Genomic DNA, 17484 nt, shown 5'->3' with positions numbered 1-17484 from the left:
CATTATTATTATTACTGTTATTATTATTATTATAGCAACCGCTCAATAACTATGACTGACTGACTGAATGACTGACTGAGGGCGGGAGGAGGAAGCCCCGGCCGCCGGCTGCCGAGGCGGTTCCCCGCCGGGCCCTCCCGGGAACTACAACCCCCAGAATGCCCCGGGCGGGAGAGGACGGCACTGCGCAGGCGCCGCGTCTGCGCCTGCGTGTCGGTGCCGGTGCCGGTGCCGCGCCCCCCAGCGGCAGCATGGCGGCCTTCGCCGACCTGAACGTGCAGCGCGGCGGGGATCCCAAAGCGCTGCGGGAGCTGGTGGAGGCCGCGGCGCATGGTGAGCAGCCACACCCCCCACCCTCCTGCAGCCCAGGGACTCCCTTCTCCCAACGCCCATCCCGCATGCTCGCCCCAGCGCTTAGCACACTGCTCTGCCAATCCCTTCAAAGCCAAGCTGGCTCTCTTCCTCCCTTCAAAGCCCTACTGAGAGCTCACCTCCTCCAGGAGGCCTTCCCACACTCAGCCCCCTCCTGCCTCTCCCCCCCGCCTTACCTCCTTCCCCTCCCCACAGCACCTGGATATATGTTTGTCCAGATTTATTGCTCTATTTTATTTGTACAGGTTTATTCTCTTTATTTTATTTTGTTAATATGTTGTGTTCTGTTCTCTGTCTCCCCCTTCTCGACTGTGAGCCCGCTGTTGGGTAGGGACCGTCTCTATGTGTTGCCAACTTGGACTGCCCAAGCGCTTAGTACAGTGCTCTGCACACAGTAAGCGCTCAATAAATACGATTGAATGAATGAATTAGCCCCCTCCTTCCTCTCCCCTGCTCACCTCCTCCAGGAGGCCTTCCCAGACTGAGCCCCCTCCTTCCTCTCCCCCTCCCCCCCATCCCCCCCGCCTTACCTCCTTCCCCTCCCCACTGCACCTACATATATGTATATATGTTTGTACAGATTTCTGGCTCAATTTTGCTTGTACGTATTTATTCTATTTATTTTATTTTGTTAATATGTTTTGTTCTGTTCTCTGTCTCCCCCTTCTCGACTGTGAGCCCGCTGTTGGGTAGGGACCGTCTCTATGTGTTGCCAACTTGGACTGCCCAAGCGCTTAGTACAGTGCTCTGCACACAGTAAGCGCTCAATAAATACGATTGAATGAATGAATGAGCCCCCTCCTTCCTCTCCCCCTCCTCCCCTCCCCATCCCCCCCCCCCTTACCTCCTTCCCCTCCCCGCAGCACCTGTATATATGTTTGTACAGATTTATTACTCTATTTTATTTGTACATATTCATTCTATTTTATTTTGTTAATATGTTTTGTTCTGTTGTCTGTCTCCCCCTTCTAGACTGTGAGCCCGCTGTTGAGTAGGGGCCCTCTCTAGATGTTGCCAACTTGCTCTTCATTCATTCACCCAATCTTGTTTATTGAGCGCTTACTGTGTGCAGAGCACTGGACTAAGTGCTTGGGAAGTACAAGTTGGCAACATCTAGGGACGGTCCCTACCCAACAGCGGGCTCACAGTCCCAAGCGCTTAGTACAGTGCTCTGCACACAGTAAGTGCTCAATAAATACGATTGAATGAATGAATGAGCCCCCTCCTTCCTCTCCTCCCCATCCCCCCCCCATCTTACCTCCTTCCCCTCCCCACAGCACCTGTATATATGTTTGGACGTATTTATTACTCTCTATTTTATTTGTCCATATTTATTCTATTTATTTTATTTTGTTAATATATTTTGTTTTGTTGTCTGTCAACCCCTTCTAGACTGTGAGCTCGCTGTTGGGTAGGGACCGTCTCTAGATGTTCCAACTTGTACTTCCCAAGCGCTTAGTACAGTGCTCTGCACACAGTAAGCGCTCAATAAATACGATTGAATGAATGAATGAATGAATGTCTGTCCCCCTCTAGACTGTAAACTCATTATGGGCAGGAAACAGTCTGCATATTCTCTTGCATTGTAATCTATCAAATGCTTAGAACAGTGCTTTGCACATAGTAAGTGCTCAATAAATACCACTGATTGAGTGCTTTAAAACTGATGGTAAGGAGTTTCTGTTTGATACCATGGTGGTTGGGCAACCACTGGAGGTTCTTGAGGAGTGGGGAAACGTGGACTGAACATTTTTTTTTTGAAAAATGATTCAGGCAGCAAAGTGAATTTTGTCTTGGAGTGGGTAGAGACAGGAGGCAGGGAGGTCAGCAAGGAGGCTTCTGCAGTAATTTTGGCATGATTTGATAAGCACTTGGGTCAACAAGGTAGCGGTTTGGATGAAAAGGAAAGGGGAAATTTTAGCAATGTTGTGAAGTTACAACCAACAGGATTTGGTGGCAGATTGAATATGTGGGTTTAAAGAGTCCGGTCTCCCTCTGTCCTTTCCCCCTTCTTGAAGTTGTTTTAGATCGTTTTCTTGAAGTAATTATTCTTTGTTTATGCGTTTATTTTTTTTTAGTTGGGTATTCAACCGTTGCCATTAATCATGTTGTCGACTTCAGTGAAAAGAAACAGGTAAAGCTTTATCTGAAATATTTTGGTAGCACGGAATAAAATGCGGTGGGGATGGGAGGAGTTGAATGAAGGAATCGGTCCAGGAAAAACTTTTTATGTACTCAGACACATAAAGAGCTAATAGCGGACAGAGTGTAGGACTGGAAGTCTGGAGACTTGGGTTTTATCCTAGCTCTGCAACTTGCCTTTTGTGTGAGCTTGGGCAAGTCACTTAACTGCTCTATCTGCTCTTCCTCCTCTGTTCTCCTTCTCCCCGTAGACTGTGAGACAGAGACTATGTCTGGTCTGATTATATTGCATCTCCCCCAGCATTTAGCATAATACTTAGCACCTAGTAGACACATAATGCATTCCACAATTAGTACTATTAGGTTATTCAACTGCAGAGCAATCTACTGGAGAGAATACTGGCTGGGGACTCTGGACATCTGGCTTCTAATCCCACTCTGCTCCACCACTTGCTTGCTATAGGGCCTTGGCCAAGTCACTAAACGTCTTTGTTGCTCAGTTTCCCTCAGTGTGAGCCCCATTTAGGACAGGAACTGTGTCCTGATAATCTCGTATCTACCACAGTGCTTAGTACAGTGCTTGACCGTGGTAAATCCTGAACAAATATCGTAATTATTATCATTATTACTCTTAAAGAAAAGCAGCGTGGCTTAATGGAAAGAGCACAGGCTTGGGAGTCAGAGGTCATGGGTTCTAATTCCAGCTGCGTGACATCAGCTGTGTGACTTCAGGCAAGTCAGTTAATTTCTCTGTGTCTCAGTTACCTCATCTGTTGGGTAGGGACTGTCTCTATATGTTGCCAACTTGTACTTCCCAAGTGCTTAGTACAGTGCTTTGCACACAGTAAGCGCTCAATAAATACGATTGATTGATCGATCTGTTAAAAGACTGTGTGCCCCACGTGGGACAAACTGATTACTTTGTATCTACCCCAGCGGTTAGAACAGTACTTGGCACATAGTAATAATGATGGCATTTGTTAAGTGCTTACTATGTGCAAAGCACTGTTCTAAGCTTTGGGGATGATACAAGGTGATCAGGTTGGCTCACAGGGGGCTCCCAGTCTTAATCCCCATTTTACAGATGAGTTAACTGAGGCACAGAGAAGTTGAGTGACTTGCCCAAAGTCACACAGCTGACAAGCGGTGGAGCTGGGATTTGAACCCATGAACTCTGACTCCCAAGCCTGTGCTTTTTCCACTGAGCCACGCTGCAAGTGCTTAATCAATCAATCAATCAATCAATCAATCGTATTTATTGAGTGCTTACATTAGTACAGACCACTGTACTAAGCGCTTGGGAAGTACAAGTTGGCAACATACAGAGACAGTCCCTACCCAACAGTGGGCTCACAGTCTAAAAGAGAAGTATCATCATTATTAGAAAAGATACTGGTGTATATGAACTATAACAAAGATGAATCTTAAATCTTGAATTGAATTGAACCTTGAATCTGGGGGAAGCAGCGTGGCTCAGTGGAAAGAGCCCGGGCTTTGGAGTCAGAGATCGTGGTTCAAATCCCGGCTCTGCTGAATGTCAGCTGTGTGACTTTGGGCAAGTCACTTCACATCTCTGGGCCTCAGATACCTCATCTGTAAAATGAGGATGAAGACTGCGAGCCCCCCGTGGAACAACCTGATCACCTTGTAACCTCCCCAGTGCTTAGAACAGTGCTTTGCACGTAGTAAGCGCTTAATAAATGCCATTATTATTATTTAAAAAATGTTGTTTATGTTTAGAGAGATTTTATGTTTACAGTTGCTGCGTATAGATGAAGACTAGATTTATGTGAAGGAAAGCAGATGCTGGATCTGCCTCATCTCTTCCTTGGCTGACGGTTCTCCAGAAAAGCATTACAGTTTCAGTGGTGATGTGACCACAGTTTGTGGAAATTTAATTAAGGATCCTAGTTTACTTTGGATCACTTTAATGAAGCCAGGGCCATTGGCCTTAAAGCACATCAGTGTCTTTGCTTGAAGTGGGTGTAAAGAGAGTAGCCTAGTAGATAGAGTGCGGGACTGGGAGTCAGAAGTACCTGGCTTCTAATCCTTCCTCCATTATATGTTGCCAACTTGTACTTCCCAAGCGCTTAGTACAGTGCCCTGCACACAGTAAGCACTCAATAAATACGATTGATTGATCACTCATCTGCTGTGTGACTGTAACTGCTCTGGGGATTAAGACTGTTAGCCCCATGTGGGACATAGACTGTGTCCTACGTGGGGCTACATGCTACTTAGCTTGTATCTACCCTGGCACTTAGCAAAGTGCTGGCACATAGTAAGCGCTTAAGAAATGCCATTAAAAAAAAAAAAGATAACGGCTACTGAGGCCCAGCTTCTGACCCAACACCCGATTTCTGCTGGGGTACGGTTATTCCAAACTTAATAGGGCAGAGCAACCTAACTAGTAGTAATGAGAAGTAAGTAGTAAGTAAGTAGAAAGTAAGTAGTAGAAAGTAAGTAGTAGAAAGTAAGTAGTAGAAAGTAAGTAGTAAGTAAGTAAGAAGTAGTAAGTAAGTAAGTAGTAAGTAAGTAGTAGAAAGTAAGTAGAAAGTAAGTAGTAAGTAAGTAGTAAGAAGTAAGTAGAAATGAGTTTCTTAATTTTCAGCCCCCTTTTCTCTATTTCACATAGAGCATTTCAGGATAAAAAAAATACTCCTGGGAATATCTCACATCTCTGGGTGCTCTTAGCACTAAAAACAACAAAAAAATTACCTACCTCCTCTAGATTGTAAGCTCCTTGTGGGTAAGGAACATGTCTATCAACTCTGTTACACTGTACTTTCTCAAGCTCATAGTTCAGTGCTCTGCACACAGTAAGTGCTCAACAAATACCATTGATCGATTGCTCGATTTACCTTCATATCTTCTAGACTGTCAGCCCGCTGTTGGGTAGGGACCGTCTCTATACGTTGCCAACTTGTACTTCCCAAGCGCTTAGTACAGTGCTCTGCACACAGTAAGTGCTCAATAAATACGACTGAATGAATGAATGAATCTAGTTTGGTAGATTATGTGATATAGACTCAAGTGTTTATAAATAGGTATCCTTTTAGGGTAAATTTAAAAACCAGTTCTGGTTGAACTGAAGTTCAGTTTCTTGAAAAATTTTCATAATTTTCTTAAAACCACTAATTCCATTTTCATTCTTGTGTTGTGGTAGGAAATTGGCAAGCCAATATCTCCCTCAGATCTCTTTTCAACCTTGCCTATTATCCAGGTAGGTGTCACTTTATTGTTGAATTAGCTTATTTATCTGTCTGGCCTATACTGATTTGCTAGTTTTAGAGAAATAGGATTAAAAAGAAAAAGTATGAATGAGTTTGTCATAGAGCAGAATGGACAGAATGCCATGGAAGAATAAGGGAATGAAGTTGCCATCATGCAGTTGTGTACTGGTTATCTGAGCAACAGTGCTGCTAACAGTATTTTTCACTGTAAACTAAACTAGTTGCAGCTATTTCAAATTCATTGTTTTTGGAGATTGACTTTAAGTAGTTGTACGTTGATTCCCTGAAGGTGCTAATGACCTTTGGTTAAGGGACAGGCATTGCAGATGGCTTGAAGCAAGCTTCAGGTGGCTTTGTAGTCTTCCACAATAATCTTGAATTTTACCCTATGTGACAAGCTATGTATTGTTTCAGTTGTTTTTAAACCATCTTTCCCCAACTGTTTGTTTACTTTTGAAACAGTAAGAGGGTTTTATTGAGCAAAACTACTCCGTTGTAAGAATGCCAGTAAGTCAAATCCCATCATTTATAACCTTTTTTATTCCTTACAATCTTCTGCTTACAGGGGAAATCAAAACCAATTAAAATTTTAACTAGATTAACCCTCATAGTCTCGGATCCATCTCACTGCAATGCTCTGGTAAGTACATATTTTCCCTCCTCAGTATGCATCCTGTAGCAGATTTTAATTTTTTATAATATATGGGGATCAAAATTGGGCAAGTATTGAATTGTAGCTTGATGTCTCATACGTATGGGCGAGGGTGAGTGGCCATAGTTAAATATCAGTGTCTGTATTATGATTTAAAGTTTGTCGGTATTTCCTGCATTTTCATGAGTATATGATATTTCTTTTTTTTTGGTAAGAGAGCAACATCTTCGCGTGTCAGATTGTACGACATTGTCGCTGTTCATCCGAAGACAGAAAAACTCTTCCATGTAAGTAGGAGATGCTGAAGAAAGCACACACTAATCTTGTGAAGCAGTGTCGTTTAGTGGAAAGAGCATGGCTTTGGGAGTCAGGTTGTGAGCTCTAATCCCAGCTCTGCTACTTGTCAGCTGTGTGACTTTGGCAAAGTCACTTAACTTCTCTGTGCCTGTTACCTCATCTGTAAAATGGGGATTAAGATTGAGCCCCACGCGGGGCAACCTGAATACTTTGTATCTACCACAGCACTTAGAACAGTGCATGGCACATAGTAAGCGCTTTAACAAATACCATCATTATTATTTTGACCATATGTCTTGGCTCCATCATGGATGCATGATTAGATGTTGGTACAGACCTGTAATGCTTGGGTGAGATCTGCGTTACATTCGAAACAGTCTCATTCATTCATTGTCGTATTTATTGAGCACTTACTGTATGCAGAGTACTGTACTAAGCACTTGGAAAGTACAATTTGGCAATAAAGAGATACAGTCCCTGCCCACACCAGGCTTACAGTTTAGAAGGTCTAATGGTTTTTGTGGACCGGCAGGAGGGGTTGGCTTTTTGGAGTAGATGGACACCTGTTCCCAGTGAACGTCTGGGAAGGAGAACAGGGTGGCTGCAGGAGATAGTCTTGAGCAGGGTGAGGGTGAGCATACCTATGGCCTCTATCAATCAATCAATCAATCATATTTATTGAGCGCTTACTGTGTGCAGAGCACTGTACTAAGCGCTTGGGAAGTACAAATTGGCAACATATAGAGACAGTCCCTACCCAACAGTGGGCTCACAGTCTATCTTGCTGACAACAGTGCGCTCACAGTCTATCTTGCTGACAACATAGTTTGTGAGTTCATTGTTATCTTAGGAAGGAGGAAGGGCCACGGAAGAAAGAGGGAAAGTCAGTCAGTCCATTGTATTTCTTGAATGCTTTCTTTGTGCAGAGCACTGTACTCAGGGCTTGGGAGAGTACAGTACAACAACATGGCATAGAGGATAGAGCACGCATCTGAGAGTCAGAAGGTCATGGGTTCTAATGCTGGCTCTGCCACTTGCCTGCTGTGTGGCCCTGGGCAAGTCACTTCACTTCCTCGTGCTTCAGTTCCCTCATCTGTAAAATGGGGTTTAAGACTGTGAGCCCCATGTGGGACCTGGAATCTGTCCAACCTGATTTGCCTGTATCCACCCCAGCTCTTAGTACGGTGCCTGGCACGTAGTGAGCACCTAACAAATATCGTAATTATTATAGCAAACACATTCCCTTATGGTCTAGAGGTAGCTTAACACAATATGTCATTGCATAGGCCTGACTTTGACAGCTGCTTCCAATCTGGGCCAGAATATAGGCCACTCTGGAGGGCAGCATTAGAATTCAGAGCGACCCAAAAAAATTGAAATTGGGACCCACGAAAACAGGATGTGAAATGGATTAGGACAAGTAGATAGTGGAGCTCCCTGTAGACTGTCAGCTCGTTGTGGGCAGGGAATGTGTCTGGTTATTGTTATATTGTATTCTCCCAAGCGCTTAGTTCAGTGCTCTACACACAGTAATCTCTCAGTGACTATGATTGAATGAATGGTCCCCTAGGGACAAAAAGCAAATTATCTAAGTAGAGAGACTCTGAATGGAGAGAAGAGGGTGTAATGTGGGGAGAGAGAAGCGGAGGAAGCAGGAAGTTATTAGCCAGGAAAGGGAAAAGGGAGGTGGAGGAGGAGACATGATTTGAGGTTTTTTGTTTGGTTTTTTGGGTTTTTTTTAAAGCAGGGGAAAGTACCTGAGAAGGAACCAAGGTCATTATGGATGGTGGGTGCAGGGTTCGGGAGGAGAGGTTGAGATAGAAGTAAGAGGGGGAAAAAAGGATGGAAGCAAGGCTTCTTTGTGAGGTGAAGGGATTAGAGGCTTAAGTGGAGGGAAATAGCAGAGAAAGAAGGGGTAGATATAGTGGGAAAATTACACTTGAGTGAGGAGGGGTCCCCTGGGAAGTTCACTTCTGGCCTTCAGGCCATTTCTAGTTCCAAGATCACATAGGCAAGTGCCTGTGTTGTGATTAGAAGCCAGGTTGTCTGACTCCCAGGACTATGCTCTTTCCGCTAAGCCACTCTGCTTTTCTAGGCCAGGCTCCTGAAGATGCTCTGTGGCTAAGGAAAGGCTAAATTCTGTTGGCTATCGCCTGGGCCCAATACCCCATATTTGCTTGTGTTAGTTCCCTCTAGCAACTTCTCTTTTGCTTTAACAAAAAAAATTTATTGTTTTGGTGATATAGGTCGCGTGCACAAACCTAGATGTGGATCTAGTATGCATAAGTGTAACAGAAAAGCTGCCGTTTTACTTCCGAAGACCTCCTATCAATGTGGTAAGCTTTGGCACTTTATAAAATTCACTGTAGAACTTCTACTGTAGGTGGAAAGAAGTGAAGGAGTCAAAAACATGCATGACTCGAATATAAGCTGAAGCCTAAGAATATAAGAAGTACCACCCTTTCTAGCTCACTATTTTGTGTCCTGCAGAAATTCTTAACAATTATACAACTACCCTAATAGTTATGATTATGGCTCTAACTCCTGCAACCCCCTATGTCTTTAATTTTTTTAAGGAACTTAAGTGCTTACTCTGCACCAGGCACCATACTAAGCGTTGGGGTAGATACATGCTAATCATGTTCCCCATGGGGCTCACAGTCCCAGATGATATAACTGAGGCACAGGGAAATGAGAAATGCCCAAGGACACACAGCAGACAAGTGGTGGAGCCGGGATTAGAACCCAGGTCCTCTTACTCCCAGGCCCGTGCTCTTTCCAGTAGGCCACGCTGCTTCTCAGTTTCTCCTCCAGTGACATCCATTGAGCCAAGAACTTTGAAAATTACTCCAAAATCTCTTTCCTGAAATTGTGAAACCTTAACTAATTTGGATAATGCAGGTCGGTCTGAATTGTAGAATTTTAGAATACAAGGGTCTCCTCGGGGGTTCTTACTAGATTGTAAGCTCTGTGAGGACTGGGATCATGCCTGCCAACTGTGGGCAGGGAGTGTCTCTTTTTACTGTTATATTGTACTCTCCCAAGCACTTATAACAGTACTCAGCATACAGTAAGTGCTCAATAAATACAATTTAAGGAATGACTGTTGTACTCTTCCAAGCGCTATTGTTATTATGATGGTATTTGTTAAGCACTTACTATGTGCCAGGCACTGTACTAAGTGCTGGGGTGGATACAAGCAAATCAGGTTGGACACAGTCCCTGTCCCACGTGGGGCTCACAGTCCTGATCCCTATTTTACAGATGAGGGAACTGAAGCATAGAGAAGAGAAGTGACTTGCACACAGCACACAAGTAGCAGAGCCGGGATAAGAACCCATGACCTTCTTACTCCCAGGCCTGTGCCTTATCCACTACGCCATGCTGCTTCTCCCAGCATCTTCCTAAATAATAATAATAATAATAATAATGATGGCATTTATTAAGCGCTTACTATGTGCAAAGCACTGTTCTAAGCACTGGGGAAGTTACAAGGTGATCAGGTTGTCCCATGGGGGGCTCACAGTCTTAATCCCCATTTTACAGATGAGGAAACTGAGGCCCAGAGAAGTTAAGTGACTTGCCCAGAATCACACAGCTGACAAGTGGTGGAGCCGGTGTTTGAACCCATGACCTCTTACTCCAAAGCCCGGGCTCTTTCCACTGAGCCACACTGCTTCTCAAACAGAGAATTTAGTGTTGCTGCTAAGGCCCAGGAAGACCTCTTGGTCAAAGCGGAAAATGAAGCAAGGTCATTGCCCTTTGGGTGTGAATTAGCATCCAAGTTGGCAAGGGCTGGGGCACTGAGAGGACAAGAACACCCAAGTCAGAACAACTAACCTATCAGTTGGTTAGCATTAGTTGGAAAGGGGGAGGGATTAAAGCTTCACTGTGGCTATCTCTCTGTGGAAGAGCAGTAGTATTACTATTGTTAATGTTATTACTAATAGTGATAATTGTGGTATTTGTTAAACGCTTACTATGTGCCAGGCACTTTACTAAGCACCCGGGTAGGTACAAGCAAATTGGGTTGTACACAGTCCCTGTCCCAAGTGGGGCTCACAGTCTCCATCCCCTTTTCCCCATTTTACAGAAGAGGTAACTGAGGCACAGAGAAGTGAAGGGACTTGCCCAAGGACATACAACAGACAAGTGGAAGAGCTGGGATTAGAACCCATGACCTCCCGACTCCCGACCTCCCTGCTGTATCCACCACACATGTTGCTTCCCCCTGTTGGTGTGTGCCAAGCACCATACTAGGAACTGGGAAAGCAGCCTGGCCTTGTGGATAGAATGCAGGCCTGGGAGTTGAAGGACCTGGGTTCTAATCCCAGCTCCTCCACCTGTCTGCTGTGTGACCTTGGACAAGTCACTTAACTACTCTGTGCCTCAGTTACGTCATCTGTAAAATGGGGAGTAAGACTGTGAGCCCCAAGTGGGACGCAGACTGCATCCCACTTGATTAGCTTGTATCTACCCCAACACTTACTATAGTGCCTGACACGTGGTAAGTACTTAACACGTATTATTAAAAAATTAAACGTGTACTTTAAGAAAAAATTGAGTTTATATGAAGAGCATAAGTGGGAGTGTTACCCTGACAATCTTTTGTTCACCTACTTGTGCCCATGAGAATTACAGTAAGGCACCTTTTCCTTCGCTCTTATGCTCGAGCTGCCGAACGCTGCTGGCGAAAGTCTAAACACCATGCCAACCTCGTTCACTTCAAGTTTATCCTTTCCTGCCTTAACTCAGCCCTCTCTTCTGCCAGACAAAACTATTTCTCCTCCCTTATTGACACCCATGCCCATCACCCCCGCCAGCTCTTCCGTACATTCAACTCCCTTCTCAGGCCCCCGGTTCCTCCCCCTCCTCCTTCCCTCACCCGCAACGATCTGGCCTCCTTCATTAACAAAATTAAATCCATCAGGTCCGACCTCCCCAAAGTCACTTCCCCCCCTTCTCCAACCCCCCGGCTCTCAACACTCTCTGCTACTCTCCCATCCTTCCCAGCAGTATCCTCAGAGGAGCTCTCCTCCCTCCTCTCAAGTGCTCCGGCCACCTGTGCTTCTGACCCCATTCCCTCTCATCTCATTAAATCTCTCGCTCCATCCCTTCTCCCCTCCTTAACTTCCATCTTCAACCACTCACTCTCCACTGGTTCCTTCCCCTCTGCCTTTAAACATGCCCATGTCTCTCCCATCCTAAAAATACCCTCTCTTGACCCCTCCTCACCTTCTAGTTATCGCCCCATATCCCTCCTACCATTCCTTTTCAAACTCCTTGAAAGAGTTGTCTACACGTGCTGCCTCGAATTCCTCAGCAACAACTCTCTCCTCAACCCCCTCCAGTCTGGCTTCCGTCCCCTACATTCCACGGAAACTGCCCTCTCAAAGGTCACCAATGACCTCCTGCTTGCCAAATCCAACGGCTCATACTCTGTCCTAATCCTCCTCGACCTCTCAGCTGCCTTCGACACTGTGGACCACCCCCTTCTCCTCAACACGCTATCTGGCCTTGTCTTCACAGACTCCGTCATCTCCTGGTTCTCCTCTTATCTCTCCGGTCGTTCATTCTGAGTCTCTTTTGCAGGCTCCTCCTCCCCCTCCCATCCCCTTACTGTGGGGGTTCCCCAAGGTTCAGTGCTTGGTCCCCTTCTGTTCTCGATCTACACACACTCCCTTGGTGAACTCATTCGCTCCCACGGCTTCAACTATCATCTCTACGCTGATGACACGCAGATCTACATCTCTGCCCTTGCTCTCTCCCCCTCTCTCCAGGCTCACATCTCCTCCTGCCTTCAGGACATCTCCATCTGGATGTCTGCCCGCCACCTAAAACTCAACATGTCCAAGACTGAACTCCTTGTCTTCCCTCCCAAACCCTGCCCTCTCCCTGACTTTCCCATCTCTGTTGATGGCACTACCATCCTTCCCGTCTCACAAGCCCGCAACCTTGGTGTCATCCTCGACTCCGCTCTCTCATTCACCCCTCACATCCAAGCCGTCACCAAAACCTGCCGGTTTTAGCTCCGCAACATTGCCAAGATCCGCCCTTTCCTCTCCATCCATACCGCTACCCTGTTCATTCAAGTTCTCATCCTATCCCGTCTGGACTACTGCATCAGCCTTTTCTCTGATCTCCCATCCTCGTGTCTCTCCCCACTACAATCCATACTTCATGCTGCTGCCCGGATTATCTTTGTCCAGAAACACTCTGGGCATATTACTCCCCTCCTCAAAAATCTCCAGTGGCTGCCAGTCAATCTGCGCATCAGGCAGAAACTCCTCACCCTGGGCTTCAGGGCTGTCCATCACCTCGCCCCCTCCTACCTCACCTCCCTTCCCTCCTTCTCCAGCCCAGCCCGCACCCTCCGCTCCTCTGCTGCTAATCTCCTCACCGTACCTCGTTCTCGCCTGTCCCGCCATCGACCCCCGGCCCACGTCATCCCCCGGGCCTGGAATGCCCTCCCTCTGCCCATCCGCCAAGCTATTTCTCTTCCTCCCTTCAAGGCCCTACTGAGAGCTCACCTCCTCCAGGAGGCCTTCCCAGACTGAGCCCCTTCCTTCCTCTCCCCCTCGTCCCCCTCTCCATCCCCCCATCTTACCTCCTTCCCTTCCCCACACCACCTGTATATATGTATATATGTTTGTACATATTTATTACTCTATTTATTTATTCATTTATTTTACTTGTACATATCTATTCTATTTATTTTATTTTTTTAGTATGTTTGGTTTTGTTCTCCGTCTCCCCCTTTTAGACTGAGCCCACTGTTGGGTAGGGACTGTCTCTATGTGTTGCCAACTTGTACTTCCCAAGCGCTTAGTACAGTGCTCTGCACACAGTAAGCGCTCAATAAATACGATTGATGATGATGATGATGGTCCCCTTTGCCCTTCAGGATGCATCATATCCAGTCAATCTGTCAATCCGTAGTATTTATTGAGTGCTTACTTTGTGCTGTAATAAACCCTTGAGAGAGCACAATACAACACATTTCCTACCCACAATAAACTTACAGTTTAGAGTGCCTGGGCACCAGTGGTTCAAAGAGGAAAGGTACATTCTCTGTTAGCAGGACATGCTGTTGGGTCATTCCTGGAGAGGTGATGACGGTTTGCCCTGAGCCATCCCCAGTCTCTTGTCTGGTTCCCCTGCATCTAGCAGCACACATTGGGACACAGCTGGTAAGGAGAACAGGTGCAGTCCCGAAACAGAGTATCTTTGATCCCTCAATAGCAGCAGACTCCACTGTGCCCTCATCCATTTCCTTTGTCACCATTGAGAGGTCAGCACCCAATAAGCACTTACTAAACGCCATAATGACACCTAGGCCAGCTTAGAGCTGAGGAGCAAGAAGTGACAAATAAATCAACAATAGGAACCCAAAAGAGACAGTTGTCCTCCAGTCAGAGCTGGAAAATGGCAGGAGCATACACAGTCAACGGTGGTTAGTGCAGTGTTTCCAACAGCCTTTTTTTTTTTTTTGGTATTTATTGAGTGCTTACTGTGGGCAGAGCACTGTATTATGCGCCTGGGAGAGTACACTCTCAAAATATTACCGACACGTTCCCTGCCCGCAGCAAGCTTCCAGTCTAGATGGGGAAAGAGACATTAATAGAAGTAAATAAATGAGGGCTATGGATATAAGTGGAAAGGAAAGCTTAGTCAGGGAAAGCCTCTTGGCAGAGAAGGCAGATTTAGAAAGATTGTTCCCAGCAATTGTCTGTCCACAAAACCATCCTCTGACCCCCCACTGATCTGGTGTGAAAGGACTTTTCAAAAAAAAAAAAATGTCCAATACTTATCTCATTAAACCATCTATCATGAGACTGTACAACCTTGCCCAGTGCTGTATAATCATCTCCATATCTGTCCAGCCTGGGTGCTACAAGTGATGCCATCCTTTTTGGGAAATGAGTGTTCTCATCGTCACCCACTCTGATCAGCCCCCTAAAAAAGCTAAAATCTCAGATTCTTGGCCACAACAGCCAGGAACCTAGAAGCAAGGAAATCGCACTACCCATCAGCCCCCTTTTCTGGGTCAAGCCAACAGAAAAACATAAAAAAAGCCTTTTCACTCTGCATACTGTTCTCCTGTGCCTGATGCACATTGGCCATGACCTCCTTCTAGCCTAATCCAGTGGCCTTTACTCCATCCTATTCTTCCTCGACCTCTCACCTGCCTTCAACATTCTGGACTACCCCCTGTTCCTGGAAACATTAGCTAACCGTGACGTCAATGACCCTGTCTTCTCCTGGCTCTCTCATTTCTTGGCTGCTCGTTCTCTGTCTCTATCGTGGGCTCCTCTTCTGCCTCCCGTCCTCTGAACGTGGGAATCCCTCGTGGCTCAGTGACCCTTATGGGTCCCCTTCTAGTCTCCATCTACACCCACTCCCTTGGAGAACTCATTTGATCCTTTGGCTTCAACTATCACCTCTATGTGGATGATTCCCAAATCTGCCTCTCCATCCTTGACTTCTCTCCTCCTCGGCAGTTCCGCATTTCCTCCTGCCTCCAAGGGCATCTGTATTTGAATGTCCCGCGAACTTAACATTTCCAAAACAGACCTCTTCATCGTCCCATCCAAATCCTGTCCTCTCCCTGACTTTGTCATCACTATTGATTACAGCACCATCTTGCCTGTCTTACAAGGCCGCAACCTTGACATTATCCTCGACTCCTCTTTCATTTAACCCGCATATTCAGTCTGTCACCAAATTCTGTTTGTTCTACCCTCACAATGTCTTTAGAATCTGCTCTTCCTCTCCATCCTGTTATCATCATCATCAATCGTATTTATTGAGCGCTTACTGTGTGCAGAGCACTGTACTAAGCACTTGGGAAGTACAAATTGGCATCATATAGAGACAGTCCCTACCCAACAGTGGGCTCACAGTCTAAAAGGGGGAGACCCAAACTCTTACATCCCACTGAGACTTTGCATCAGTGTCCTTCTGACCTCCCTCCCTCCACTCTCTCCCCTCTCTAGTCCAAACTTCACTCTGCTCCTGTATCATTTTTCTAAAATTATTCAGTCCACATCTTCCCCACTCCTAAAAACCTCCAGTGGTTGCTCATCCACTTCCAAATCAAACAGAAACTCCATACCAACAGCTTTAAGGCACTCAAATCAGCTAGCGTCCTCCTGTTTTACCTCACTGATCTCCTCCTACTTCAACCCAACCCACACTCTTGGCTTCTAATGCTACCCTTCTCACTGTACCTTAATAGTAATAATAATGATAATAGTATTTTTAAGTGCTTACCATGTGTCAAGCACTATAGTAAACATGAGAGTAGCTCCAGATAGATAATCAGGTTGGACACAGTCCCTGTCCCTTAGGGGGCCTCACAATCTAAATAGTAGGACTAAATTCATGTTTTAAAGATGAGAAAACTAAGGTACAGAGAAGTGACTTGCCCAAGGTCACACAGCAGACAAATGGTGGAGGCAGTATTCAAACTCAGGTCCTCTGGCTCCCAAGCACATCCTCTAGGCAACTAGGCCATGCTGCTTCCTCAGTCTCATCTATCTCACCTCCAGCCCCTTGCCTGGGTACTCCCTCTGGTGTGGAACTCCATCCCCTTTCATTTAGGGCAGACCCCCCCTCTCCCCACCTTCAAAACCATCCTAAAATCACATCTCCAAGAGGCCTTCCCTGACTAGTCCCTCCTTTTTCCTCCTTCGTCTTCCCTTCTATTTTGCCTACGCATTTGGATCTGTACCCCTTAAGCACTTGATATTCACCTTATCCCCAGCCCCACAGTTCCCTCCTCAGTCCCCCTGTTCCTCTCCCTCCTCCATTCCTCACCCCCAACGACCTGGCCACCTACTTCATTAGGAAAATTAACGCCATCATGTCTGAGCTCCCCAAAGTCACCCATCCCCCTTCTCCACCCCCCCCCACCCCCCCAACCCTCTCCTCTGCTTTCCCAACCTTCCCAGCAGTATCTTCAGATTAGGTCTCCCTTCTCTCAAATGCCACCCCATCCACTTGTGCTTTGGACCCCATTCCCTCTCATCTTATGAAAACTCTCAACCCTTCTCCTCCCCTCCTTAGCTTCCATCTTCAACCGCTAATTCTCCAATGGTTTCTTCCCCTCTGCCTTCAAACATACCCATGTCTCCCCCATTCTAAAAAAACACTCTCGACCCCACTGCCCCTTCCACTTATCATCCTATCTCTCTCCTACCCTTCCTTTCTAAACTCCTAGAACGAGTTGTCTACACTCGCTGCCTCGAATTCCTCAACTCCAACTCTGTCCTAGACCCCCTCCAGTCTGGCTTCAGTCCCCTACACTCCACTGACACTGCCCTCTCAAACGTCACCATTGACCTCCTTCTTGCCGAACCCAATGGCTCCTACTCTATCTGAATCCTCCTCTAACTCTCAGCTGCCTTTGACACTGTGGACCATCCCCTTCTCCTCAACACCTTATCCAGCCTTGGCTTCATGAACTCCGTCCTCTCCTGGTTCTCCTCGTATCTCTCTGGCCGTACATTCTCAGTCTCCTTCGCAGGCTCCTTCTCCCCCTCCCATCCCCTTACTGTAGGGGTTCCTCAAGGGTCAGTTCTTGGTGCCCTTCTGTTCTCCATCTACACTCACTCCCTTGGTGAACTCATTCACTCCCACAGCTTCAACTATCATCTCTATGCGGTTGACACCCAAATCTACATCTCTTCCCCCTGTTCTCGCTCCCTCCCTCCCTCCAGGCTCGTATCTCTTCCTGCCTTCAGGACATCTCCACCTGGATGTCCTCCCACCACCTAAAGCTCAACG

The 17484-nt window shown here is 46.3% G+C and overlaps 1 protein-coding gene across 1 annotated transcript in view; it reads left to right on the top strand.

The window, feature by feature from the left end:
- The first annotated feature begins 251 nt into the window (after positions 1 to 251).
- The window catches only part of RPP30 (ribonuclease P/MRP subunit p30), a 31946-nt gene continuing 14713 nt past the window's right edge, over positions 252 to 17484 (top strand). Inside the window, exons 1-6 of the mRNA XM_038744353.1 lie at positions 252 to 333; positions 2451 to 2506; positions 5681 to 5737; positions 6313 to 6387; positions 6615 to 6686; positions 8943 to 9032. Coding sequence (XP_038600281.1) covers positions 252 to 333; positions 2451 to 2506; positions 5681 to 5737; positions 6313 to 6387; positions 6615 to 6686; positions 8943 to 9032 — 432 coding nt within the window. The remainder of the gene's footprint in view (positions 334 to 2450; positions 2507 to 5680; positions 5738 to 6312; positions 6388 to 6614; positions 6687 to 8942; positions 9033 to 17484) is intronic.

The sequence above is a fragment of the Tachyglossus aculeatus genome, chromosome 3 (genome assembly GCF_015852505.1).
Source record: "Tachyglossus aculeatus isolate mTacAcu1 chromosome 3, mTacAcu1.pri, whole genome shotgun sequence".
Lineage (NCBI taxonomy): Eukaryota > Metazoa > Chordata > Mammalia > Monotremata > Tachyglossidae > Tachyglossus > Tachyglossus aculeatus.
The sequence above is the reverse complement of the archived record's forward strand: the minus strand, read 5'-3'. Positions and strand labels throughout refer to the sequence as shown.